General features: G+C 46.3%; 1 protein-coding gene across 2 annotated transcripts in view; it reads right to left on the minus strand.

Moving 5' to 3' along the window:
• calb2a (calbindin 2a) overlaps positions 1-27,683 on the minus strand; it is a 91,169-nt gene that overhangs the window by 24,036 nt on the left and 39,450 nt on the right. For both annotated transcript variants that reach the window (XM_068049812.1, XM_068049813.1), the window contains exons 5-8: positions 17,221-17,277; positions 5,248-5,325; positions 3,753-3,808; positions 2,766-2,805 (exon numbers count right to left, since the gene is read on the minus strand). In XM_068049812.1, coding sequence (XP_067905913.1) covers positions 2,766-2,805; positions 3,753-3,808; positions 5,248-5,325; positions 17,221-17,277 — 231 coding nt within the window. The remainder of the gene's footprint in view (positions 1-2,765; positions 2,806-3,752; positions 3,809-5,247; positions 5,326-17,220; positions 17,278-27,683) is intronic.

A 27,683-nucleotide genomic window follows, 5' to 3' on the forward strand; every position in this document is an offset into this window, starting at 1 on the left:
TATAAAACTGCTGGTAGCCGAGTTTGATTGGCAATCTCACTCACGATTCTAAAAGTGGCCAATCTTAAGAAATGGAAGTGCAACACTAGTCCCTTAGGAGCCACTCTTCTGTACGTAGGGCTAGGGTACACTTGTGGGCAGCATCGTGGGCTTTAGTCTACACCTATCCTGTGTTGAAAAGTGGAAAGAGTTTCAATTTCCAGCACTGACATCCTTTTCTAGATGAATGTAAAACAAAGAAAACTTGTTAAAAAATATTGAATGTAGCAGAGACATTGAACAGACAAGAGACAACATATAGGGTTAAACAGTCTGCTTCCACTGATGGACAACAACAATTAACACTCGTATAGGCATCTTTAACATAGCAAACAAAGCATCGCAAAGTGGAACCGACGCTGAACAGCAATTTGTAAGCAGGGTTAGGAGAGATGGTTGAAGATATGGCTGCAGAGATAAAAGAGCTAGTGGAGTTGCAGTATGTGGAGGTATGATAACTGAAGATGGAGTAGGAGTGGGGTTGGTGGGAGGCAAACACCCACAAGGCTAGGGTCAGTTGAGTGGAGTGTACCTTGCTCTACGGCAGCGAGGCCTGGACAACGTATGCCAGCCAAGAGCGACGTCTCAATTCATTCCATCTTCGCTGCCTTCGGAGAATACTTGGCATCAGGTGGCAGGACTATATCTCCAACACAGAAGTCCTTGAAGCGGCCAACATCCCCAGCTTATACACACTACTGAGTCAGCGGCGCTTGAGATGGCTTGGCCATGTGAGCCGCATGGAAGATGGCAGGATCCCCAAAGACACATTGTACAGCGAGCTCGCCACTGGTATCAGACCCACCGGCCGTCCATGTCTCCGTTATAAAGACGTCTGCAAACGCGACATGAAATCGTGTGACATTGATCACAAGTCGTGGGAGTCAGTTGCCAGCATTCGCCAGAGCTGGCGGGCAGCCATAAAGACAGGGCTAAATTGTGGCGAGTCGAAGAGACTTAGTAGTTGGCAGGAAAAAAGACAGAGGCGCAAGGGGAGAGCCAACTGTGCAACAGCCCCAACAAACAAATTTCTCTGCAGCACCTGTGGAAGAGCCTGTCACTCCAGAATTGGCCTTTATAGCCACTCCAGGCGCTGCTTCACAAACCACTGACCACCTCCAGGCGCGTATCCATTGTCTCTCGAGATAAGGAGGCCCAAAAGAAGAAGGAAGACAGCTGAGATACAGCGCTGGAAAATATTGCAGCCATGAGGTAGGATTTAGCAATAAAGACAAAGTTATTGAAATCAGCATACTAGAGGAGGGTGGGGAGAATGAGACATGACAGGATACAGCTGGCTGAATCTTTGATGAGTTGGAATTTGTGTAGAGAGGAACTTGTGAGACAAGCAAAAAGGGCATGAGGAAAGCTGAGCACAGAGGTGATGAATGCATGGTGGAGAGCTTCAATTGCATTGAGGGTGTGGTAGGAATGGAGGGGGCTGATGTTACGGAGGTGGAAATAGGATATGGAGTATGAAGCTCAGCCCAGAATCAGACAGGACACCAAGGTTGCACACTGATGGATTCGTCCTCAGTGAGAGGTTGAGATGGGGGTGTCCAGCTGTTGGCTAGGAGGCAGAATTATTGGTGGAAAACAAAGAGGATGTCTTACCAATATTTAGCTGGAGGAAATTCGGGCTGATCCAATGAGCTGACATCGAATAAGAGGCCAGACAGTCCAGTAAATGACGTGGAGTCAATTAGAGTAAAGCTGGAAGTCTGCATTGTACTTTTGGAAGCTGACCCCTTACTTACAGCTCACATTGCTGAGACACTGCATGTAGGCAAGGAATAAGAGGGAACCAAGGGTGGAAATTTGGCACAGGCACAGAGGAGAATTTATCACACAAGATGTGCCAGCTATCTTTGAACATGTAACAATCATAGGTAAGAAAGCAATACCATGGAGGGTTGGTGGTAGAATGGTCAACATATTGAAGACCATGAAGAGGTCCACAAGGACAAGGAGGGATAATGCATCATGGTCAAAGTCATAAAGGATGTTGTTGGTGACTTGGACCAAGGCAGTCTCGGTGCTGTGGATGGGGCAGTAACCTGGACTGAATAGGGGTTGATAGGAGAGGTACAGCAAGTAGCTGGAAAACTGATGAATTGAAGGACCTTGGAGAGAATGAACATGGATGTTTTCTTTCAAAGCTTCTCAGGGAAGCTTCGTATGAGGGCTTCATAACTATAATGATACAAGGCAATTGGATAGTTACTTTAAATGTGATGTGGGAACGGGTGCAGTAAATACACTTTCTGCCCATTACAAGGAAGCAAGAGATCACCCTCTAATGGCCCAGGGGGAAATGCAGCATGTGGTTTATGCTGAGTTGTACAGACCAAGAATGAAAGTCCCAAATGAAATCTCTGGTTTGTGTTTAGCTAGGTGACCTTAGCTGGGTGCTGGGGGTAGAAGTAATACTACTGGGCTACTGGGTGAAATCAGCAGGGGTTGCTGCTCCTGATCACTATCCAGTGCTGGTAATTGCTTGTATGTAGACCTTAGGAAAGAACAGGATTAGCATTGGTTATGATACCCTACACAGTTGAATAGGTACTCATGGTCCAAGCTCACACATGAAGATTGGGCACTTGGGTGAAGTACCAGACTGCAGTCAGCACCTGTGGAACTGCACTCCGAGCAAGACACTATCCCTTCAAGGGAGAAGGGAAGAAATGTGGAACAAAAACAGGAGAAAAGAGCTCAAATGCACTCACCTGAAACCTTAGCAAAAAATTTTCCTGAACAGGTAATAAACTAAGGAAAGTAAAAAGAAAGAATTAGTGTTACAGAAATTTAACAGCAGCCCGATTACTTTATACATATATCTACACTTCGCCAATTTAGAAGGAAAAAAAATTGCATTTCTATAGTGCCTTTCCCAGTCTACAGCACAAAGATAGCCGATCACGGCAGGGGTGTTGTGAGAGAGGCCTCGATCAGCAGGAGAGAGGGCAAAGGCTTCCTTGAGTGGCTGGTGGGAGCAAGCCTGCTCCTCCTGGCCCACAAGGAGTGTTGAAAGAGACACTTACCTTGTAAAGCCAGCAGCTCCTACCTCCCTTTTCCTGTCGGGTTTCACGAAACCCACACATGTTATTTGCCACCTTGAGAAAGGTGGTGAGTGCATGTGCGGGTGTTGGGGACACGTTTCCCATACTTAACTGTTTAACTGCCCCCAACCCAGACTTGTACTTCACTGTTCTTTATATATATATATATCCTTTGGCCATTGGCTTTTTTAATTGCCCTGCCACATTGTCCAGATAATGAAAGTGACAAATCCCACAATTACTCCTCTTCCCTTCCGAATATTCTGCCTGTTAATTCAGCTCCATGCAATGTATGCTGATGTCCATTTTTGAACAATGCACACTTTGCCCTTTTCAATCTTAAAACTTAATTTGCTGTATGTCTGCCCACTGAGCTAAATCCTTCTGGAAAATGTTTCACTGCATCCTTTGTCCCTACCCCTCTTCTGTATTTGGGCACAACGTAATGTCATACGAGCATACAAAATTGACAGCAGGTAAATATCGGCTGGTTCATCAAGCCTGGTGCTCAGCATGATGGCTGGAACATCCTGCTTAAATACTTCCTCCATCCCTCTCTCCCTTCTACCCCCACCCTTCCCCCACATCCCCGATTCCCGGTCACCCTCCCCAGTCCTGTAATCTCCTGGGAGATGTCACGAAAGACGAACTTACCGTGCCATTTCTGAAAGGCCCAGCTTTCCATCTCCATTTGCATCAAACATTTTCAACTGAAAAGAAAAGTTAATTGCATGGTGATTATAGTGATCCTGTTTTTCGCTGATGTTCGCAGTGTTTCTATAAAATCTTCCTGTAATCAGTTCATTCCTTTATAAAAACAGTGTCAAGAGCATCACAATCACTGTGTGTTTTATCTCTGATAATATCTGGTAATGTCCAATTATTTTACTGGAGATTACCTGACAAAGGAAACCTGCAGTAATGTGCCCATTTCCACCTGCTCTCCCATCCATGAGGGGTCTGGGGTTTCCCAGCCTCAACCAGTGGCTGAAATAAGGCCACAATAAGGACGGTAACATGGGAGGTAGAATTACTTTGGTCTGCTCTCTGGAGTTGGGGGCAGGGTGTGCGGGGGGGGGGGCGTGTCCTACAGTTGCAGAGGGCCCAAGAGCTGGGGAAGCTTGCAAATCTGAGGCAGGGGAGGGGGGAGAGCGAGGCATGTATATGGGGGAACCCTGGGAGTGGTCACGCACAACCTAAGGATAGGGCTTAGCATGAGGAGACCCAAGGAAGGAAATACCACTTGACATCTCTATACTACTGTTTTTCACTGGGACAGCTGTTAGTACTTTTTCTCTTTATTTGGACACCCCTCTGCCATTCCTCTCTTGTTCCTGGTAATCACCAGCTATACTGTCCCACATGTGTTTCACTCTCACTGTGTTCAACATAACACTCACTGCATTGTTGACAACTCAAGCTCATTCTTTCCCAGGACTGTGGAAATCCTCACCTTCCTCAGTATTCCCTTCCACCTGCAGGCTTTGAAAATGAAATCTTGGAGTCACCTAATCACTATCCTTCCTGATTTGCATTGCCCTTTCTCTTATTCTTTTCAACGGGCGTGGTGTCCTGCACTGTGGGGCCTGGCCCCTCTCCTTGGCTTCGCAAGAGAAACTCTGTTACCTGGTACACAGTTACTCAGTCCACTGCCTATGGTGGAAGGTGAACAAAGCAGCCTGTGGTGGGGAGCGTGAGGGCCTGACCCTCCAATTTCCCCAGTCATCATCAGGGAGTGCTCGGCCTCAGCCTGGCACCTTTCCCTGATGATGTGGCTGAAACCAGGAACCTAAGAAGAGCAGGGTTATTCCATTTAGTAGTGAGTGCACCTGGTGTGGGGAGCATTGCCACTAGTCCCTGCTGGGGTACATTTTCATGGGTGCCAACTGCCCTCACCTCAGATGGTATTCAACTGTGGAGAGCATTGCAGTCAGACCTTGCCCTGTCCTCATGCATTTTAAAACAGGGGCCACTTATCGGGAGCAGGAAGCCTGGCTCCCTCACATCCGAAGAGTGCTGAGCCCAAAGGTGGCAGCCATACTGCTGCCCCTGCTGAGGTCAGCAACCTCAGCCCAGAGGAGGGACCAGTGCCACCTGAATAGAGTTTGGGGTGTAGGGAATATCTGTGCCAGAGTCAGCCTTTACTCACTATAGTCTGCGTGTACTCCTGCAGCTTCTTATCATCGTAGTGTCTGTTTGCTTTCTTTAACAAGGCCAGCAAGAAGCTCTGTGGAGAGAAACAGTCAGCTTGGTTACTTTATATTACTGTAGTATTCAGAACAGCTACCATTGGCAGTGAAGGAACACAGGAACAGGAGGAGGCCGATCAGCCCCTCAAGCTTGTTCCGCCACTCAGTTGGATCATGACTGATTAATATCTTAACTCCATCTACATGCCTTACTTCCATAACCATTAGTACTCTCGGCCAACAAAAATCCATCAATCAGTTTTGAAATTTTCATTTCACCCCCAGCCTCAACAGCTTTTTGGGGGAGAGAGTTGTACATTTGCAACAGCTTTGTGTGAAGAAGTGCTTCACCTATCGATTTCTAGAACAAGTCTATTGCTGCTGGCTAACAGAAATGTGTGGGGAGCAATTGTACCCAACAGGCCCAGTGGGAATGGGGTAGATTGGGGTTAAATGTCCAATGTACATCCAATGTGATTTTACATTGTGAACAATGGAGTGTAAAATCAGGCAGGCTGTAAAATCTAAATTCTCCACGATTCCACCTCAAACACGCAGGACTGGTTAGAATTACCTTCATGTAGGGCAGTGTAGAATCTGCAGTGACAGTCAGGGGTGCAGTCACTGAGCTCGATGACACTTAGATTCCTGGCACATTGTGCTTGAGCCACAGAAGGTTCTGATCCCACAGTGACAGGGTCTCCAACTTACCTCCCTCTCCGTGAAGAAGCAGTTGCGCCTCCCCACGGTGTTACTGGCAAAATTGATAACTGTGAATCTGCTGTGTCACTCGCCATATTGGCACTTGGCTTGGTGGACTTTGTGTTGTCCAGAGGCATATCTGAAGCAGAGTGGCAGCCTGTGAACCTGCCGAATTATCTGAATGTTTTCAATAAACAGCAATAAAGACTTGCGTTTATATAGCACCATTCACAACCTCAGGACATCCCAAAGCACTTCGCAGCAATTGAAGTAATTTTTGAAGTCTAGTCACTGTTGTAATGTAGGCATAAAGGGACATGTACATGCTCTGTGGTGCAGTGTTCTGGCTAGAGTTAACCCAGGAGCAGGCATTTTGTACAGGGTTGCCAACTCTGGTTGGACATATTTCTGGAAGTTTCACCTCCCAGCTCCAACTGCCCCACCCAACCTAACAACCTTTTTTACCTCCAGGTCCACTAGTAATAAATAAAAGTGTAGAAAGAAAAACATTTATTTTTAACGCCCCTATGATTTTTTTCTCCCAGAGTTGCTCACAGCAGGGTCCAGGAGATTAATCTGGAAAGTTGGCAACCCCACTTCCTTCATTAGATCAAAGACTACACTTCAAGAAGTATTTCATTGTAAAGCACTTTGGGACTTTCTGAAGCTGTGAAAGGTGCTATACAAATACAAGCCTGTTGTTCTTTTTTCCTGCCCTCTCTCATAATGTAACTTTGTGATGTCGCAGCATGAGTGCTACACAAAATGGCTGCTCCTAGGCTACCTCCAGACAGTTGTGGGTAGCACATTTTCTAGCATTTAAGTTGCAGAGGCAATCCCCCTAATCCCATCAGACATTAGTATCCTTCCACTCTTTCCAACCATCCCTTGAAATACTATTTGGAGCTTTATTGCGAGAGTGGTAGGTGTGCCCCTGTACCAATTGAAAAATATCTAGATAATTCACAATAGTCAAAAAATTAGGGCAGTGTTTTCTTGTCAGAGACTGACTAATACGTTAGTGACAGGTACATTATGTGCCAGGCATTAATAAGCAGTAAAGCCTCCAAGATCCTACACAAAACTATCAATCACAAGACCGCTTGTGGCAGAAGGGATCAGTCTTATAGTTAAATATCGATGTGACGTTACATCAAATCAAGTCTGTGCTCATCTTTTTCTCCGCATGAACTAACTAGTCTAATCCCACTCCTATCCCCAATCCTTTTAATATTCCTTTTTTAACAACTAATTAAATCCCTTTTAAAAGAATTTATGGTCCCTACTTCAGTAGTAGTTTTCTGGAGGAGGACCGCCATAAGAGCACCCAGTGGAACAGAACCGTCAGAAAGAAAGATTGTATCTTTCACAGCCTTAGAATATTCCAAAGTGCTTTACAGCCAATGAAATACTTGTGAAGTGTAGTGACTGTTGTAATGTAGGAAATAGGGTTGGCAACCCTCCCTGATCATCCTGCAGACTCCAGGAATTAAAGATTAATTTTGTGGACGCCACTGCAAATAACTCCAGGAGAAAAATCATCGGGGCATTAAAAATAATTTCATTGAACACGGTTTGCTAAGCTCCCCAATTCTCTCTGTAATGCCCTTAAATTTCTGTCCTATTCCAACAGTGTCACCAAGCAGGAGAAATAATCTATCACTAGTTACCTTATAGAGTCATAGTTATATAGCACAGAAACAGGCCCTTGGGCCCATCGTGTCCGTGCCGGCCATCAAGCACCTATCTATTCTAATCCCATTTTCCAGCACTTGGCCCGTAGCCTTGTTTCAAGTGCTCATCTAAATACTTCTTAAATGTTGGAAGACCTCGACCAATCTGGGAAATTCACACACTCTTGGAAATAAAAAAAACTGCATAGTCAATTTAACATCTCCCCTTTAGTGTGAACAGTTCATCAATCGCAGTCACTGGTGTATAAAATCACTGTTATATGATTTTACATATCTCTGCCAGCCCTGTTAGAGAGAAGGGTGCGCTACTGTGGTGTTCAGGTTTCCAAGGTGGATTTATCTCTGGTTGCGTTTTGGACATTGGCCTTATTCATGTTGAGCCAGTGGTTTCTGGGGTGGCTCCACTTACACTGCAATACTGTGGCAAGTAACATTCGGGCCATACTGGTGCCAGACTATGACCGTCTCCAACAAAAGAGAATCTAATCACCGTCACACTCAAAGGCATTACCATCACTGAATCCCCCACCAACATCCTGGGGGTTACAATTGATCAGAAACGTAACTGGACCAGCCTCATAAAAACTGTGGCCACAAGAACAGGACAGAAGCTGGGTATTCTGTGACAAGTAACTCACCTCCTGATTCCCCAAACCCTGCCCACCATCCACATGGTACAAGTCAGGAGTGTGATGGAATATTCTCCACTTGCCTGGATGGGTGCAGTTCCAACAACACTCAAGAAGCTCGACACCATCCAGAACAAAGCAGCCTGCTTGATTGGCACCCCATCCACAAACATTCACTCTCTCCACCACCTACGCACAGTGGCAGCAGTGTGTACCATCTACAAGATGCACTGCAACAATGCACCAAGCCTCCTTCGACAGTATCTTCCAAACACGTGACCTCCACCACCCAGAAGAACAGGGGCAGCAGACACACAGGAACATCACCACCTGCAAGTTCCCTCCAAGTCACACACCATCCACTTGGAATTATATCGCCGTTCCTTCACTGTCGCTGGGTCAAAATCCTGGAACTCTGGAAATCCTAACAGCACTGTGGGTGTACCTATACCACAAGAACTGCAACAGTTCAAGAAGGTGGCTCTCTACCACTTTCTCAAGGCCAATTAGCAATGGGCAATAAATGCTGGACATGCCATTGAGGCCCAAATCCCATGAATGAATAAAAAACACTGATTCTCAGACATCTCTAGAAATAGCAATTCCTGCTGTGTCTGCTTCCTCCTGGAGTTCTTGCTGCTGCACTTTCACTGCAACCCATTTCTCTTTCCTGTAAACTGGCAACTTCTGCTTCACTGAGATAAACAAAGTCTTATCAAAGGCATAAGTGGAGTCTGTTATCGTAGAGTCAAGTCTTTTTTTATTCATTCATGGGATGAGGGCTAGGCATTTATTGTCCATCCTTAATTGCCCTTGAGAAGGTGGTGGTGAGCTGCCTTCTTGAACCACAGCAGTCCATGTGGGGTAGGTACACCACAGTGCTGTTAGGAAGGGAGTTCCAGGATATTGACCCAGTGACAGCGAAGGAAAGGCGATATAGTTCCAGGTCAGGATGGTGTGTGACTTGGAGGAGAACTTGCAGGTGGTGGTGTTCCCATGCTTTTGCTGCCCTTGTTCTTCTAGTTGCTAGAGGTCGCGGGTTTGGAAGGTGCTGTTTAAGGAGCCTTGGTGCGTTGCTGCAGTGCATCTTGTAGATGGTACACACTGCTGCCACTGTGCATCGGTGGTGGAAGGAGTGAATGTTTGTAGATGGGGTGCCAATCAAGCAAGCTGCTTTGTCCTGGATGATGTCGAAATTCTTGAGTGTTGTTGGAGCTGCACCCATCCAGGCAGGTGGAGAGTATTCCATCACAGTACTGACTTGTGCCTTGTAGATGGTGGACAGACTTTGGGGAGTCGGGAGGTGAATTACTTGCTGCAGGATTCCTAGCCTCTGACCTGCTCTTGTAGTCACGGTATTTATATGGCTACTCCAGTTCAGTCTCTGGTCAATGGTAGCCCCTAGGATGTTGATAGTGGGGGATTCAGCGATGGTAATAACATTGAATGTCAAGGGGAGATCGATAGATTCTCTCATGTTGGAGATGGTCATTGCCTGGCACTTGTGTGGCACAAATGTTACATACCACTTATTAGCCCAAGCCTGGATGTTGTCCAGGTCTTGCTGCATTTCTACACGGACTGCCTCAGTATCTGAGGAGTTACTAACGGTGCTGAACATCCCCACTTCTGACCTTATGATTGAAGGAACGTCATTGATGAATCAGCTGAAGGTTGGGCCTCGGACACTACCCTGAGGAGCTCCTGCAGTGATGTCCTGGAGCTGAGATGATTGACCTCCAACAACCACAACCATCTTCCTTTGTGCTAGGTGTGACTCCAACCAGCGGAGAGTTTTCTCCCTGCTTTCCATTTACTTCAGTTTTGCCTGGGCTCCTTGATGCCACACTCAGTCAAATGCTGCCTTGATGTCAAGGGCAGTCACTCTCCCCTCACCTCTTGAGTTAGCTCTTTCGTCCATATTTGAACCAAGGCTGTAATGAGGTCAGGAGCTGTGTGGCCCTGGCAGAACCCAAACTGAGCGTCACTGAGCAGGCTATTGCTAAACAAGTGCTGCTTGATGGCACTGTTGATGACACCTTCCATCACTTTACTGATGATTGAGAGTAGGCTGATGGGGCAGTAAGTGGCCGGGTTGGACTTGGCATGCTTTTTGTGTACAGGACATACCTGGGCAATTTTCCACATTGCAGGGTAGATGCCAATGTTGTAGCTGTACTGGAACAGCTTGGCTAGGGGCGCAGCAAGTTCTGGAGCACAGGTCTTTAGTACTATTGCTGGAATATTGTCAGAGCCCATAGCCTTTGCAGTATCCAGTGCCTTCAGTCATTTCTTGATATCACGCGGAGTGAATCGAATTGGCTGAAGTCTGGCATCTGTGATGCTGGGACTTCAGGAGGAGGCCGAGATGGATCATCAACTCGACACTTCTGGCTGAAGATTGTTGCATATGCTTCAGCCTTATCTTTCACACTGATGTGCTGGGCTCCCCCATTATTGATGATGGAGATATTTGTGGAGCTACCTCCTCCAGTTAGTTGTTTAATTGTCCACCAGCATTCACAGCTGGATGTGGCAGGACTGCAGAGCTTAGATCTGATCTGTTGGTTGTGGGATCGCTTAGCTGTGTCTATAGCATGCTGCTTATGCAGTTTGGCTCACAGGTAGTCCTTTGTTGTACCTTCACCAGATTGACACCTCATTTTGAGGTCTGCCTGGTGCTGCTCCTGGCATGCCCACCTGCACTCTTCATTGAACCAGGGTTGGTCTCCTGGCTTGATGGTAATGGTAGAGAGGGGGATATGCCAGGCCATGAGGTTACAGATAGTGGTTGAGTACAATTCTGCTGCTGCTGATGGCCCACAGCACCTCATGGATGCCCAGTTTTGCATTGCTAGATCTGTTCGAAATCTATCCCATTCAGCACGGTGATAGTGCCACACAACACGATGGAGGGTATCCTCAATGTGAAGCCGGGACTTCGTCTCCACAAGCAGTGTGCGATGATCACTCCTACCAATACTGTCATGGACAGATGTATCTGCGGCAGGCAGATTGGTGAGGACGAGGTCAAGTATGTTTTCCCCTCTTGGTTCCCTCACCACCTGCCACATACCCAGTCTCGCAGCTATGTCCTTTAGGACTCAGCCAGCTCAGTCAGTAGTGGTGCTACTGAGCCACTCTTGTTGATGGACATTGATTTCCCCCACCCAGAATACATTCTGTGCCCTTGCCACCCTCAGTGCATACTCCAAGTGGTGTTCAACATGGAGGAGTACTGACTTATCAGCTGAGGGAGGGCAGTAGGTGGTAATCAGCAGGAGGTTTCCTTGTCCATGTTTGACCTGATGCCATGAGACTTCATGGGGTCCGGAGTCGATGTTGAGGACTCCCAGGGCAACTTCCTCCTGACTGTCTGTTATCGTAGAGTGAGAACTTATTAGCCTTTTACTCCTTTTACACGTCACTCACTAATTTCAGTTTTATAAGTTGGCTTGTAGTAAAGGGAGGTGTATCAAGGTTTGTCTGCAACAGTTTTAGAGGTGGGGGATGCTTTGTCTGGCATGCTGACTCAACCTGTCATGGGTCTAACTTGCTCTGAGGTATTAACGAGGGAGACATGATTCACATAGGCAGTCAGTCATCTGCCATCAATCTACGATGACCTCCTTGTCTTTGAAATGCTAGTGGCCCCATGTGGCATTCTGTGTAGTGAGAACCAGATCACACCAAGCAATTTTGGAACATGCCACTTACCTTTGCTGAACGCTGGACCCAGCTTCGTCGGGTGACCCCACGGCTGCTGACCTCCTCTGTGATCTCTGTCCAGGCTTGCTTGGTCAGGCAAGAGAACCTCTTCTTGCCATCGCAGGGGAAAATAACCTCCCACCTTTCCCTTTCAGCCTGGAGGAGAATACATTTGCATGTGCAACATGCACCGGGGAAGGCAGTGGCATAGCAGTAATGTCACCAGACTAGTAACCCAGCGCCCCAGGCTAATGCTCTGGGGACATGGGTTTGCATCCCACCACGGCAGATGATGACATTTGAATTTGATTAATAAATCTGGAATTAAAAACTAGTCTAATGGTGACCATGAAACCATTGTCGATTGTTGTAAAAAACGAATCTGGTTCACCAATGTCCTTTAGGGAAGGAAAACTGCTGTCCTTACCTGGTCTGGTCTATGCGTGACTCCAGACCCACAGTGATGTGATTGACTCTTAAATGGCTTAGCAAGCCACTCAGTTGTATTTAACAGCAACAAAGTGGAAGAAAAGGAATGAAACCAGACGGACCGCCCGGCATCAACTGAGACACTGGAAAGAATGGCAAACACAGCCCTGTCGGCCCTGCAAAGTCCTCCTTACTAACACAAAGGAAGATAGTTGTGGTTGTTGGAGGTCAATCATCTGAGCTCCAGGACATCACTGCAGGAATTCCTCAGGGTAGTGTCCTAGGCCCGACCATCTTCAACTGCTTCATCAATGACCTCGCCTCCACCATAAGGTCAGAAGTGGAGATGTTCGCTGATGATTGCACAATGTTCAGCACCATTCACAATTCCTCAGATACTGAAGCAGCCTGTGTCCATACGCAGCAAGACCTGGACAACATCCAGGCTTGGGCTTATAAGTGGTAAGTAACATTCGCACCACACAGGCAATGACCATCTCCAACAAGAGAGAATCTAACCATCTCCCCTTGACATTCAATGGCATTACCATTGCTGAATCCCCCACTATCAACATCCTAGGGGCCACTATTGACCAGAAACTGAACTGGACCAGCCATATAAATACCGTGGCTACAAGAGCAGGTCAGAGGCTAGGAATCCTGAGGCATGTAACTCACCTCCTGACTCCCCAAAGCCTGTCCACCATCTACCAGGCACAAGTCAGGAGTGTGATAGAATACTCTCCACTTGCCTGGATGGGTGCAGCTCCAACAACACTCAAGAAGCTCGACACCATCCAGGACAAAGTAGCCCGCTTGATTGGCACCCCATCCACAAACATTCACTCCCTCCACCACCGACGCACAGTGGCAGCAGTGTGTACCATCTACAAGGTGCACGGTCGTATCTCACCAAGGCTCCTTAGACAGCACCTTCCAAACCCGCGACCTCTACCAACTAGAAGAACAAGGGCAGCAGATTCATGGGAGCACCACCAGCTGCAAATTCCCCTCCAAGTCACACACCATCCTCACTTGGAACTGTATCAGTTCCTTCACTGTCGCTGGGTCAAAATGCTGGAACTCCCTTCCTAACAGCACTGTGGGTGTAGCTACAGCCCAAGGACTGCAGCGGTTCACGAAGGCAGCTCACCACCACCATCTCAAGGGCATTTACGGAAAGACAATAAATGCTGTCGAGCCAGTGTCACCCACATCCCCGAACAACTAAAATAAATCTGGGGCTTGTGCCAAAATTGTAAGAGCTATTCCACAGACTAGTCAAGAAACAGCCTGACATCGACATATTCACAGAATCATACCTTACAGACAATGTCCCAGACACTGCCATCACCATCCCCGGGTATGTCCTGTCCCACTAGCAGGACAGATCCACCAGAGGCCGTGGCACAGTGTAATGCAGTCGGAAAGGAGTTGCCCTGGGAGTCCTCAACATTGACTTCGGACCCTACGAAGTCTCATGGCATCAAATCAAACATAGGCAAGGAAACCTGCTAATTACCAACTACCACCCCCCTCAGCTGATGAGTCAGTGCTTCTCCATGTTGAACACCACTTGGAGGAAGCACTGAGGGTAGCAAGGGCACAAAATGTACTCTGGGTGGGGGACTTCAACGTCCATCAACAAGAGTGGCTCGGTAGCACCACTACTGACCTAGCTGGCCGAGTCCTGAAGGACATAGCTGTTTGACTGGGTCTGCAGCAGGTGGTGAGGGAACCAAGAGGGAAAAATATACTTGACCTTGTCCTCACCAACCTGCCTGTCGCAGATGCATCTGTCCATGCCAATATTGGTAGGAATGACCACCACACAGTCCTTGTGGAGACGAAGTCCCGTCTTCACATTGAGGATACCCTCCATCGTGTTGTGTGGCACTAAAATGTGCTAAAATGGGATAGAATACAAACAGATCTAGCATCTTGAAACTGGACATCCATGAGATGCTGTGGGCCATCAGCAGCAGCAGAATTGTACTCAACCACAATCTGTAACGACATAGCCTGGCATATCCCCCACTCTACCATCACCATCAAGCCGGAGGACCAACCCTGGTTCAAATGAAGAGTGCAGGAGAGCATGCCAAGAACATCACCAGGCTGACCTCAAAATGAAGTGTCAGCCTGGTGAAGCTACAACACAGGACTACTTGCGTGCCAAACAGTGGAAGCAGCATGCAACAGACAGAGCTAGGCGATCCCATAACCAACGGATCAGATCTAAGCTCTGCAGCCTTGCCACATCTAGTAGTGAATGGTGGTGGACAATTAAACAACTAACAAGAGGAGGTGACTCCACAAATATCCCCATTGTCAATGATGGGGGAGCCCAACACATCAGTGCAAAAGACAAGGCTGAATCATTTGCATCCATCTTCAGCCAGAGGTGCCAAGTTGATGATCCATCTTGGCCTCCTCCTGAAGTTCCCAGCATCACAGATGCCAGACTTCAGCCAATCTGATTCACTCCACATGATATCTAGAAATGGCTGACGGCACTGGATACTGTAAAGGCTATGGGCCCTGACAACATTCTGGCAATAGTACTGAAGACCTGTGCTCCAGAACTAAGCCGCCAGCCAAGCTTTTCCAGTACAGCTACATCACTGGCACCTACCCGGCAATGTGGAAAATTGCCCAGGAATGTTCTGAGCACAAAAAGCAGGACATATCCAACCTGGCCTATTACCACTCGATCAGTCTCCTCTCAATCTTCAGCAAAGTGATGGAAGGGTCCTCGACAATGCTATCAAACAGCATTTACTCAGCAATAACCTGCTCACTGCACTCAGTTTGGGTTCCCCCAGGTCCACTCAGTTCCTGACCCCATTACAGCCTTGGTTCAAACATGGACAGAAGAGCTGAACTCCAGAGGTGAGGTGAGAGTGACTGCCCTTGACATCAAGGCAGCATTTGACCGAGTGTGGCATCAAGGAGCCCTAGCAAAACTGAGGTCAATGGGAATCAGGGGGAAAACTCTCCGTTGGTTGGAGTCATACCTAGCAGAAAGGAAGATGGTTGTGGTTGTTGGAAGTCAATCATCTTAGTCCCAGGACATCACTGCAGGAGTTCCTCAGGGTAGTGTCCTAGGCCCAACCATCTCCAGCTGCTTCATCAATGACCTTGACTCCATCATAAGTTCAGACGTGGGGATGTTCGCTGATGATTGCACAATGTTCAGCACCATTCACGACTCCTCAGATACTGAAGCAGCCCATATCCACATGCAGCAAGACCTGGACAACATCCAGGCTTGGGCTGATAAGTGGCAAAAATTAAAATAAAACAGGGCGGCATCACTGAACCATGGGGCCAACCTTGCTCAGACTTCTGACATGATCAGAAGGATGCCCAGCTGGTTCAAAATCTTGGAACTCCCTTCCTAACAGCACTGTTGGTGTACCTACACCCCAAGGACTGCAGCCGTTCAAGAAGGCAGCTCACCACCACCTACTCAAGGGCAATTAGGGATGGCCAATAAATACTGGCCGAGCCAGCGATGCCCACAACCCCGAACAAATAAAAACAAATCTGGGGCTTGTGCCAAAATTGTAAGAGCTGTCCCACAGACTAGTCAAGCAACAGCCTGACATAGTCATACTCACAGAATCATACCTTGCAGACAATGTCCCAGACACCGCCATCACCATCCCTGGGTGTGTCCTGTCCCAACGACAGGACAGACCCACCAGAGATGATGACACAGTGGTATACAGTCAGGAGGGCCCATGAATTGTAACTTTTGGAAACAGCACAGAAGTGTTGTTTCAGTGAGCTTCCATAGAATGCAGGGAGACAGTGAATGCAGGGCTGGCAGGCTTTTAAAGATGGCACCAGCACCTTGTCCTAGATCAGGTGACGCCATGAATGCGGTTTCCATTTCCGTCCCTGCTATGTGATTGGGGGGGGGGGGGGGGGGGGAGGAAATGGCCTCCTCCATTATGCAAAATGGCCACCCGCTGTGTAATCGCGGCAGCGTGGCCGATGACCGGACAAGCGTGAGTGCTGCCATTTTGCACACCCACCACCACTCCTGCTGGTGTGATCATAAAATTCAGCCCTAAGAGTCAACCATATCATGTAAGACTGGAGTCCCATTTAGGCCAGTCTGGGTCGGGCTGGCAGGTTCCCTTCCTGAAGGACATCTGTATTACAGTTGGGGTTTTATGACCATTTGACAGATTTCATACTTATTACCTTTCCAGGTGCCAGCCCAAAAGATTACCAGATTTATTTAATTAAATTTCACAAGTCGCTGTGGTTGACTTGAACTCACAATGTGAGTTGCTAGTCCAGTACCCTTTACTTGCGCACCACAGCAGACACAATCAATTACAGGCAGAGCCCTGGGGGTGTGGGGACAGAACAGCTCATGTTATAATCAGACAGTGATGCATTCTAAAATTGATGGAAAGACAATTGGTCAGGGTCTGTAATGGGAGGACAATTATAATCCACTAGCTTACCTACCACCCAGGGGTTGAAGGTGAAAATCTGCCCCCTTGTATGTGAAGCACTTTGAAATGTCTCTGGGATGTGAAACAGTGTGAGATAAAGACAAGTCTTTCTTTGCTTACCTGTGAATGCTGTTAACTCTTTTGGATACTGAATGAGAAATTGAACTTCAGAATGGGAAACATTGCAAGAGAAACATAGATTTTTATATTATATACTGTGATTTAGGGTATGCTCTATGATTGTACATTTACTCCAGTGTTACATTATAAATGCACTGATATAAAATTGCTGGCACCTTCAGTTCATTTGCTTCGATGTATCCACTGCAGTCTGCATCATATTTCCTCCAAGTCTGTAAAACAAAAAGGCATGGTTTGGGATTGTTGGACACTATACTGAGAGAATTATACAGCCACAGAATCATGGAATGTTCAGTACAGAAATGGGCCATTTGGCCCATCAACTCAATGATAAGGGTTTTCTCCACATGAGCCACTTATCTTAATCTCGCTCTCCTGCTCATTCCCCATACCATTTAATAATGCCCTTTCTCAAACAACTAAGTTGGTGTCACCTGTGGCAAGGTGCTATAGGGCTGAAGGTCAAGGCCTTAAGCCAGGCTCCAGAGACTTGAGCACATAATCCAGGTGACAGTCCAGTGCAGTACTGAGGGAGTGCTTCACTGTTGGAGGTGCTGCCTTTCAGCTGGGACATTAAACTAAGGTCCCGTCGGTCCTCTCAGGCGGACGTAAAAAATCCATGGCACTGGTTATGACCAGGTGAGAAAGAGGTCTAGGGTTCCCTCTCAGCCTTCACCTGGTCTTACTGTAACAGGGTTTTGATTTTAAACACACTGTGTTTTTAGCTCCCTCTTGGTGAATCCTTGTTTACCGCTTTCCAATTATAAGGCAAAGAAACCAGCACAAAGAGGCTTTCTTCGGTTTAAAGAAGAAAAGTTGAAACTTATTGAACTTAAACTCTAATTTGGTTAACGCCTACGAATACACGACGGGCCCCAAGCTAGCATGCATACGTGATACACACATGCAAATAGAGACAGAAAAGAGCAGAAGAAAAATAAAGTGGAAAAGTTTGAGGCAATATTTGAAGGGTTGTTGTTACGGTTCTTCGAGCTCACTGTAGAGTCCTTGATTGTAGGTAGATCTTGCTTTTTGTTGGGGCCTAGTATTCTTCTTAAACCTTGTTCACTGTAGGAGACTTTTGTCTCTTGGGGTTCATGTGTCTTCAGTGGATTCAGAGGCTTGTGAGAAAGAGATGGGAGCAGACAGGAAAGATCTTCTCAGTTCAGGAGCAAACAGTCTTTCTGAGTTCAAACTCTCTGTGGCCAGTTCAAAAGAACAGCCCGGTAGTCATGTGACCAGCTGGTCTAACCAGTCCTGGCCCTTGTGGATTGTATCCTCCTTAGCAGGCCCTGGAATGTGTTTCCTCACCTTCAATGTCTGTTAGTATGAAAATGTCTTTTTCCAGCCACGGCTAATCTGTTTAACAAGTCATTTCCTCTCTCCATCAACAGTTAAAAATCGATGATCATGACAAAATTGATGTGCCTCATTCTTGGCAGGTGGGGGCCTAGCCTGACACTATTTTGAAGAAAAGCAGGGGAGTTATCCTCAGTGTCCTAGTGAATATTTATCCCTTGGTCAACATCATATAAACAGATTGTCTGGTCATTATTACATTGCTGTTTGTGGGAGCTTGCTGTGTGCAAATTGGCTGCTGCATTTCCTACATTATAACAGTGACTAAACTTCAAAAGTACTCTGTAAATCACTTTGGGACACAATATGTACAGGCACTATATAAATGCAACTTTTTCTTTCCTTTTTTCTGAAGCTGTGATGGTTCTGGACCTGTCTGAATAATAGTGTTTCAATTTGAGGAACGAACCTCTGTCTAGTGGTAGAGGTGCAGCAGCAGACATGACATGACTGCAAGTAGCTGCTCACTTAATAATAGGGAATCATATTAAGGGGCCACTTAGAGGCATGATGACACCCAATTAAGGAGTGTGTGAGATATGGAGCAAATTTAATAAAAATATATATGATATATTAAAAATATAATGTTTGCACCAACTTCCTGTCAGCATTGTCAGTATAAATACCAAGATTCTCATTTATAATGGTACTGCCGATGTAAATCTGTCACACTATAATTGTACCTTCCCCACAGTGGAGGTGCTGCAGCACCAGCACTGGTGGGGAGGTGTAATTGCAATGTGACAAGTGTTACAATCAGGTGACGAGGGGTTGAAGGGCTTCCCTCTTTTCCTTCTCCTTGTTTGACCACAACAGCTTTAATTCTTTTTTAAAGTGGATGTACTGACCAATTCAGTAGGTGTTTGATTATTTACTCGCTACTGATCATAACAAGGACCAATTGGGGAGGGTTTCTTGAGTTTAACGAAGAAAGAGGTTAACTGTATTGTACTTAAACCGAACTACGTAAAATAATAAACAATGCTTCAACTTTCACACACACACACTAGAGGTTTATACACATACAAATAAGTTACGGAGTGGGGAAGAGTAGATTGGTCGAGTTGGGGCGGCACAGTGGCGCAGTGGTTAGCACCGCAGCCTCACAGCTCCAGCGACCCGGGTTTGGTTCTGGGTACTGCCTGTGCAGAGTTTGCAAGTTCTCCCTGTGACCACGTGGGTTTCCGCCGGGTGCTCCGGTTTCCTCCCACAGCCAAAGACTTGCAGGTTGATAAGTAAATTGGCCATTGTAAATTGCCCCTAGTGTAGGTAGGTGGTAGGAGAATGGTGGGGATGTGGTAGAGAATATGGGATTAATGTAGGATTAGTATAAATGGGTGGTTGTTGGTCGGCACAGACTCGGTAGGCTGAAGGGCCTGTTTCAGTGCTGTATCTCACTATGAGTTAGAGTCCGTATAAAAGGGTATACCGTCTGTGGAGTTTGGTGATTTGGCTGGTTTCTAGCTGAACTTTGTGGTCCCGAGGCATGAGTGATTCAGTGGGTCTCTTGGAGACAGCGATGCAGGTGATTTCCTCCAAGGGGCTTCTGGTTGTAGTTGGAGTATGCAGAGGTGGTCATTCAGCAGGCAGGGTTTGGCTATGCAAGCTGGAATGGAAAGAATGAGAGGAGGGACCCTCACTTGTGTCTGCACTTGTCAGAGTCCAGACCCTTCTCCATTCTCCACCTGCTGCAGAGAAACACCAGCTTAAAACACAGATGGGGGAGGGGAGGGGGGTCACATGACAGTCACCCAGTGATTCAAGCATGGCAGTTAGCAGTGTGTATTCTTGCAACTAAAACAGCCCATGTCTGGGGATTTTTTTCTCACAACCAGACTCCCATTGTTCAAGTAATAGTCTTGATGCCTTGCTAATGGGAGCAGGCAGTTCCTTTAAATTTCCCAGGTCTTGGTTCTTGATGGGATGGGGCAAACATTTTGTCTCCACCTCATAGCCCTCGGAATGTAGGATACAGTGTTGCAAATTAGGTAGCCATCTTAAGCTGATGGCAAAGTCATCTTTTATCTGTTCCTTTTTTAATTTCTTAAAAAAAAATAAATTCAGGTCTCCAGCCGGTGGATTAAAAAAAAATCATTCAACATAACACGTTGGCATGACACAGGTTTACTAAGGACGTTTCTATTATAAATACGGAGGTAGGAATTTATGATGGCGATATAAAAATTAGGACAGTATGTATGACATTAAAATAGGAACTGATTTACATCTATGTGCCCTGGTCCAAATAGTCCCCATCTCCTACACCCACTTCACTATTTAATATTTTTGCCCAGAGCGGTGAAGCTGAGTTGAATTTGGATTTTCCAACTGAGCATGTGTAGCATACTTAATCTCCCTGGGAGTTTACCAGGATGATATCAGGGATGAGGGACTTCAGTTATGTGGAGAGATTAGAGAAACTGGGATTGTTCTCCTTCGAGCAGAGAATGTTAAGGGGAGAGCTAATAGAGATGTTCAAAACTATGAGGGGTTTTGATCGAGCAAGTAGGGAGAAACTTTCCTCTGGTAAGTGGTTGGTAGCCAGAGCTCTTAGATTTAAAATAATTGGCAACAGAACCAGAGAGCAAATGAGGAGAATTTTTTTAGAAACATAGAAAAATAGGAGCAGGAGTAGGCCATTCGGCCCTTCGAGCCTGCTCCGCCACTCAATATGATCATGGCTGATCATCCAAACTCAGTACCCTGTTCCCGCTTTCTCCCCATATCCCTTGATCCCTTTAGCCCTAAGAACTATATCTAACTCTTTCTTGAATATATTTAATGATTTGGCCTCAACTGCTTTCTGTGGTAGAGAATTCCACAGGCTCTCTAGGCGAAGAAATTCATCCTCATCTCAGTCTTAAATGGCTTACCCCTTATCATTAGGCTGTGATCCCTGGTCCTGCACTCCCCAGCCATCGGGAACATCCTCCCTGCATCTAGTCTGTCCAGTCCTGTTAGAATTTTATAGGTGTCTATGAGATCCCCTCTCATTCTTCTGAACTCTAACGAATATAATCCTAACCGACTCAATATCTCTTCATACGTCAGTCCCGCCATCCCAGGAATCAGTCTGGTAAACCTTCGCTGCACTCCCTCTATAGCAAGAACATCCTTCCTCAGATAAGGAGACCAAAACTGCACACAATAAATATTCCAGGTGTGGCCTCACCAAGGCCCTATATAATTGTAGCACAGTTTCACACACAGTTGTTAATATCTGGAAAGCACTGCCTGAAAGTGTGCTGGAATCAAATTCCACAGGATCTTTCAAAAGGCAATTGGACATATACTTGAAGAGAACTAATTTGCAGGTTATAGGAAAAAGCTGGGGTGTGGAACTAAATTGAATAGCTCTTTAAAAGAGCAGGCACAGGGCCAACGGGCCAAATGGCCTCCTTCTGTGCTGTAATTTTCAATGATTCTACACATCGGTACAATTCAGTCAGTTGTATTGAAAGGATTTGTTTTTACCCCCAGCACTTTCTGCATAGTAGTTTTTCTTCAAATAATTTTGAAAAAGACAGCAAATTTCTAAAGCTTTACAGAGATAAAGAATATACACTGAGCGTTTCTTTTAAAAATAAACAACTGTTCTAGCTTTTGTTTTGTGTTCTTTAAAGTGGTGGTGGGGGCGGAGGGAAGAAAGAGAGAGAAATACTGATGGTAGATTGGCTGTGTGACAGAGAGAGAGAGGCGGAGACTGGAGGTCAAGGAATAGAGTGTGCGTTCTCCATTAAATGTTACCTCAATTAAAAAACATACCCGTTTCATTTTGAAGCCACCTAACTCCTTCCACTTGCCACTTGGAAAAGATCAATTCAAATAGCTCCCACCTTTGAGAGAGAGATTCTTATTTCTAACACCTATAACACAGAGGGAGATAGAAAGAAAAACACAAAGAGAAGGGCAGACAGGCATTTTTCTCCCTTGTCTAACTGGAGTTGAATGTTGAAAGCCATCAAAACCTCCTTTAAAGGATATTGATAGGGAGGAAGGGTACAAGGAGGAGGGGAGGAGGGAACCCATAGCTTAAAGCTTATGGGACCTCTGGACCCTCAGTCTTGGGGGAGAATGGATGGAGATGAATGACATTAGAGAGGGGAAGTTACAGAGGTTGGATGAATTAATCAAGGAGAAAAAGGTAGAGGTTGTGATGGGAGTGAGGAGGTGATTGGAAAGGGAATGGGCAATGGTAAGGTGAGGGTAGGAGACAGGGTGGGAGAAAGGGAATAGGGAAAGCGCAGGTGATTTGGAGAAGGGAGCCATTGAGACCACATTTCCCCTCACCCAAATGGAACTACATCAAACTATACTATCCATCACCTCTTACGTGAAAGGAAGGAGACAGAAAGAAAGAAAACAGAATAGAGGGACAAGTAAAACTTAACAAAAATTAATTCATTAATGGGATGTGGGGTTCGCTGACAAAGCCAACATTTAGTGCCCATCCTTACTTGCTCTTGGCAAGCTAGTGATCAGCTGCCTTCTTGAACTGCTGCAGTCCATGTGGTGCAGGTACACCCACAGCGCTGTTAGGGAGTTCCAGGAATTTGACTCCATGTCAGTGAAGGAATTGCGATATAGTTCCAAGTCAGGATGGTGTGTGGCTTGGAGGGGAACTTGCAGGTGATCCCATGCATCTGCTGCCCTTATTGGTCCAGGTGGTAGAGTCTGCAGTTTTTGCAGTTGCTGTTGAAGGAGCCATGGTGAGTTAGATGGTGTCTTGGTGACAAGGGCAGTAACTCTCACCTCACCTCTGGTATTCAGCTTTTTTGTCCATATTTGGACCAAGGCTGTAGTGAGGTCCTGTCGCTGAGTGGTCCTCATGGAACCGAAACAGACAAGTGGCGCGCAGGTTATTGGTGAGTAAGTGCTGCTTGACAGCACAGTTAATGATCCTTTCCATTATTTTGCTGATGATTTGAGAGTAGGCTGATATGTTGGTAAATGGCCAGAATGGATTTGTCCTGCGTTTTGTGTACAGGCCATACCTGGGCAAATTTCTACATTGTTGGGTAGATGCCAGTGTTGTAGCTATACAGGAGCAGCTTGACTCGAGACATGGGTAATTCTGGAACACATGTCTTCAGTACTACAGCCGGGATGTTGTCAGGACCCATAGCCTTTGCTGTATCCAATGCACTCAACTGTTTCTTGATAAAACGTGGGGTGGATTGAATTGGTGCAAGACTGGCATCTGTGATGCTGGGGACCTCAGGAGGAGGCCAAGATGGATCAGCCATTTTGCACTTCTGGCTGAAAATGGTTGCAAATGTTTCAGCCTTGTCTTTTGATCTGCCGTTCTGGGCTCCGCCATTGAGGATGAAGATGTTCATGCAGCCTCCTCCTCTCGTTAGTTGTTTAATTGTCCATAACCATTCATGACTGCACACGGCAGAGCTGCAGTGTTTTGCTCTGAACTGTTGTAAATGGGATCGCTTAGCTCTACCTATCGCATGCTGCTTCTGCTGTTTAGCATGCATGTAGTCCTGTGTTGTAGCTTCACCAGGTTGGTAGCTCTTTTTTAGGTATGCCTGGTGCTGCTCCTGGCATGCCCTCCTGCACTCTTCATTGAACCAGACTTGATGGTAACGGTAGAGTAGGGAATATGCCGGGCCATGAGGTAACAGATTGTGGTTTAATACAATTCTGCTGCTGCCAATGGCAGCAGTTTTGAGCTTCTAGGTCTGCTCTGAATCTAGCCTATTTAGCACCGTGTAAGTGCCACACAATATGATGGAGGGTGTCTTCAGTGTGAAGACGGGACTTCCTCTCTACAGGACTGTGTGGTGGTCACTCCTATCAATTCTGTCATGGACAGATGTACCTGCGACCGGTAGATCGGTGAGGACAAGGTCAAGTAGATTTTTCCCTCGTGTTGGCTCTCTTGCAAGTCCAGTCTGACCGCTATGTCCTTCAGGATGCAGCTAGCTCGATCATTAGTGGTGCTACCAAGCCAATCTTGGTGTTGGACATTGAAGTCCCCCAACTAGAGAACATTCTGCGCCTGTGCTACCCCCAGTGCCTCTTCTAAGTGGTGTTCAATATGGTGGTAATCAGTAGGAGGTTTCTTTGCCCATGTTTGACCTGTTGCCATGAGACTTCATGGGGTCTGGATTCAATGTTGAGGACCCCCAGGGCCACTCCCTCCTGACTCTATATCACTGTGCCACTACCTCTGTCTGTCTTTTTTTTTAGATTAGAGATACAGCACTGAAACAGGCCCTTCGGCCCACCGAGTCTGTGCCGAACATCAACCACCCATTTATACTAATCCTACACTAATCCCATATTCCTACCAAACATCCCCACCCGTCCCTATATTTTCCTACCACCTACCTATACTAGTGACAATTTATAATGGCCAATTTACCTATCAACCTGCAAGTCTTTTGGCTTGTGGGAGGAAACCGGAGCACCCGGAGAAAACCCACGCAGACACAGGGAGAACTTGCAAACTCCACACAGGCAGTACCCGGAATCGAACCCGAGTCCCTGGAACTGTGAGGCTGCGGTGCTAACCACTGCGCCACTGTGCCGCCCTAAAATAAATAGCAGAGAATGGTCCTGCCAGTGGACATACTGGTGGATAGGATTGTCCAGAGATGGTGATGGATGAGTCTGTGGCATAATTCTGTGAGTATGACTGGTCTGTGGGACAGCTCTCCCAATTTTGTCACAAGTCCCCAGATATTAGTGAGGATCACTTTGCAGGGTTGACTGGGCTGGGTGTGCCTTTGTCATGTCTGATGCCTGGGCCAATACTGGGTGGTGTGTCTTTTTTAAAAAAACATTTTTGTAGCACATTGATACAACTGAGTGGCTGGCTAGGCCCTACCAGCAGGCAGTTAACAGTCAGCCACATTGCTGTATATAAAAAAGTATACAAGTATATTAAAAGGAGAGTAGCTAAAGCAAGAGGCAGAAACAGGAGAAATTATCTTAGGGAATGAGGAAATGGCAGAGACATTGAACAAATATTTTGAGTCTGTCTTCAGAGTAGAAGACACAAGTTACATACCAGAAATATAGGGTAACTAAGAGGCTAATAAGAGTGAGGAAATTAAGGTAATTAATATCAGCAGAGAAGTATTGGAGAAACTTACGGGACTAAAACCAACAAAGCCCCAGGACCTGATGGCCTACTTTCAAGGGTTCTAAAAGAGGTAGATGCAGAGATCGTGGGTGCACTGGTTATAATTTTCCAAAATTCCCTAGATTCTAGAACAGTCCAGTGGATTGCAAATTAGCAAATGTAACTCCATTATTCAAGAAAGGAAGGACAGAGAAAATAGGGAACTACAGGCCAGTTATCAGTCATCAGGAAAATGCTGGAAACTATTACTAAGGACGTCTTAACAATGCATTTAGAAAATCATAGTATGATCAGACAAAAACAACATGGTTTTATGAAAGAGGTAAATAATGTTTGATAAATTTATTCGAGCTTTTTGAGGATGTAACTAGTAGGGTAGATAAAGGGGTACCAGTAGATGTCATATACTTGGATTTCCGAAAGGCATTCGATACAGTGCCACACAAAAGGTTAATAACAAGATAAGGGCTCATGGAGTTGCAGGTAAAATAGTAGCGTGGATGGAAGATTAGTTAATGGACAGGAAGCAGAGATTAGGGATAAATGGGCCATTTTCAAGTTGGCAGGCTGTAACAGGGGAAGTGCTGCAAGGAGCAGTGCTGGAGCCTCAACTATTTACAATCTGTATTAATGACTTAGACACAGAGACTGAGAGTAATGTAACAAGGTTTGCTGACGATACAAAGTTAGGTAAGAATGTAAGTTGTGAAGATGACACAAAGAGGCTGCAAAGAGATGTAGACAGGTTAAGGGAGTGGGCAACGAGGTGGCAGGTGGAGTATAATGTGGAGAAGTTTGAGGTTATTAACGTTGGTAGTAATAGAAAAGCAGAATATTTTTTAAAAGGCATGAAACTTTTAAATGTTGATGTTCAACGAGACTTGGATGCATTCGTACAAGGCACACAAAGTTAGCATGAAGGTACAGCAAGCAATTAAGAAGGTGAATGGCATGTTGGTCTTTGTTGCAAGGGGATTGGAGTACAAGAATAAGTAAGTCTTACTACAGTTGTATAAGGCTATGGTGAGACCACACTTGGAATATTGTGTGCAGTTTTTGGTCTTCATATCTAAGGAAGGGTATATTGCCTTGGAGGTGGTACAGCAAAGGTTCATTAGATTGGTTGCTGAGAGGAGAGGATTGTCCTATAATGAGAGGTTGAGTAAATTGGGCCTATACAGTCCACCGCTGGTGCTACGCCTTCAATTGCCTTAGCCCTAAGCTCTGAAATACCCTCCCTACACCTCTCTGCCTCGCTTTCGTTCTTTAAGACACTCCTTAAGACCTACCTCTTTGACCAAGCTTTTGGTCATCTGACCTAATATCTCCTATGCGGCTCAGTGCCAAATTTTGTTTTATAATGCTCCTACGAAGCGCCTTGAAACTTTTATTATTTTTTAAAATTAATTCACGGGATGTGGGCGTCGCTGGCCAGGCCAGCATTTATTGCGCATCCCGAATTGCCCTTGAGAAGGTGGTGGTGAGCTGCCTTTTTGAACCACTGCAGTCCATTTGGGGTAGGTACACCCACAGTGCTGTTAGGAAGGGAGTTCCAGGATTTTGACCCAGCGACAGTGAAGGAACAGCGATATAGTTCCAAGTCAGGATGGTGTGTGACTTGGAGGGGAACTTGCAGGTGGTGGTGTTCCCATGTATTTGCTGCCCTTGTCCTTCTAGTTGGTAGAGGTCGCGGGTTTGGAAGGTGCTGTCTAAGGAGCCTTGGTGCATTGCTGCAGTGCATCTTGCAGATGGTACACACTGCTGCCACTGTGCGTCGGTGGTGGAGGGAGTGAATGTTTGTAGATGGGGTGCCAATCAAGTGGGCTGCTTTATCCTGGATGGTGTCGAGCTTCTTGAGTGTTGTTGGAGCTGCACCCATCCAGGCAAGTGGAGAGTATTCCATCACACTCCTGACTTGTGCCTTGTAAATTGTGGACAGGGTTTGGGGAGTCAGGAGGTGAGTTACTCGCCTCAGGATTCCTAGCCTCTGACCTGCTCTTGCAGCCACGGTATTTATATGGCTACTCCAGTTCAGTCTCTGGTCAATGGTAGCCCCGAGGATGTTGATAGTGGGGGATTCAGCGATGGTAATGCCGTTGAATGTCAATGGGAGATGGTTAGATTCTCTCTTGTTGGAGATGGTCATTGCCTGGCACTTGT

The sequence above is a fragment of the Heterodontus francisci genome, chromosome 17 (assembly GCF_036365525.1).
Source record: "Heterodontus francisci isolate sHetFra1 chromosome 17, sHetFra1.hap1, whole genome shotgun sequence".
NCBI classification, from domain to species: domain Eukaryota; kingdom Metazoa; phylum Chordata; class Chondrichthyes; order Heterodontiformes; family Heterodontidae; genus Heterodontus; species Heterodontus francisci.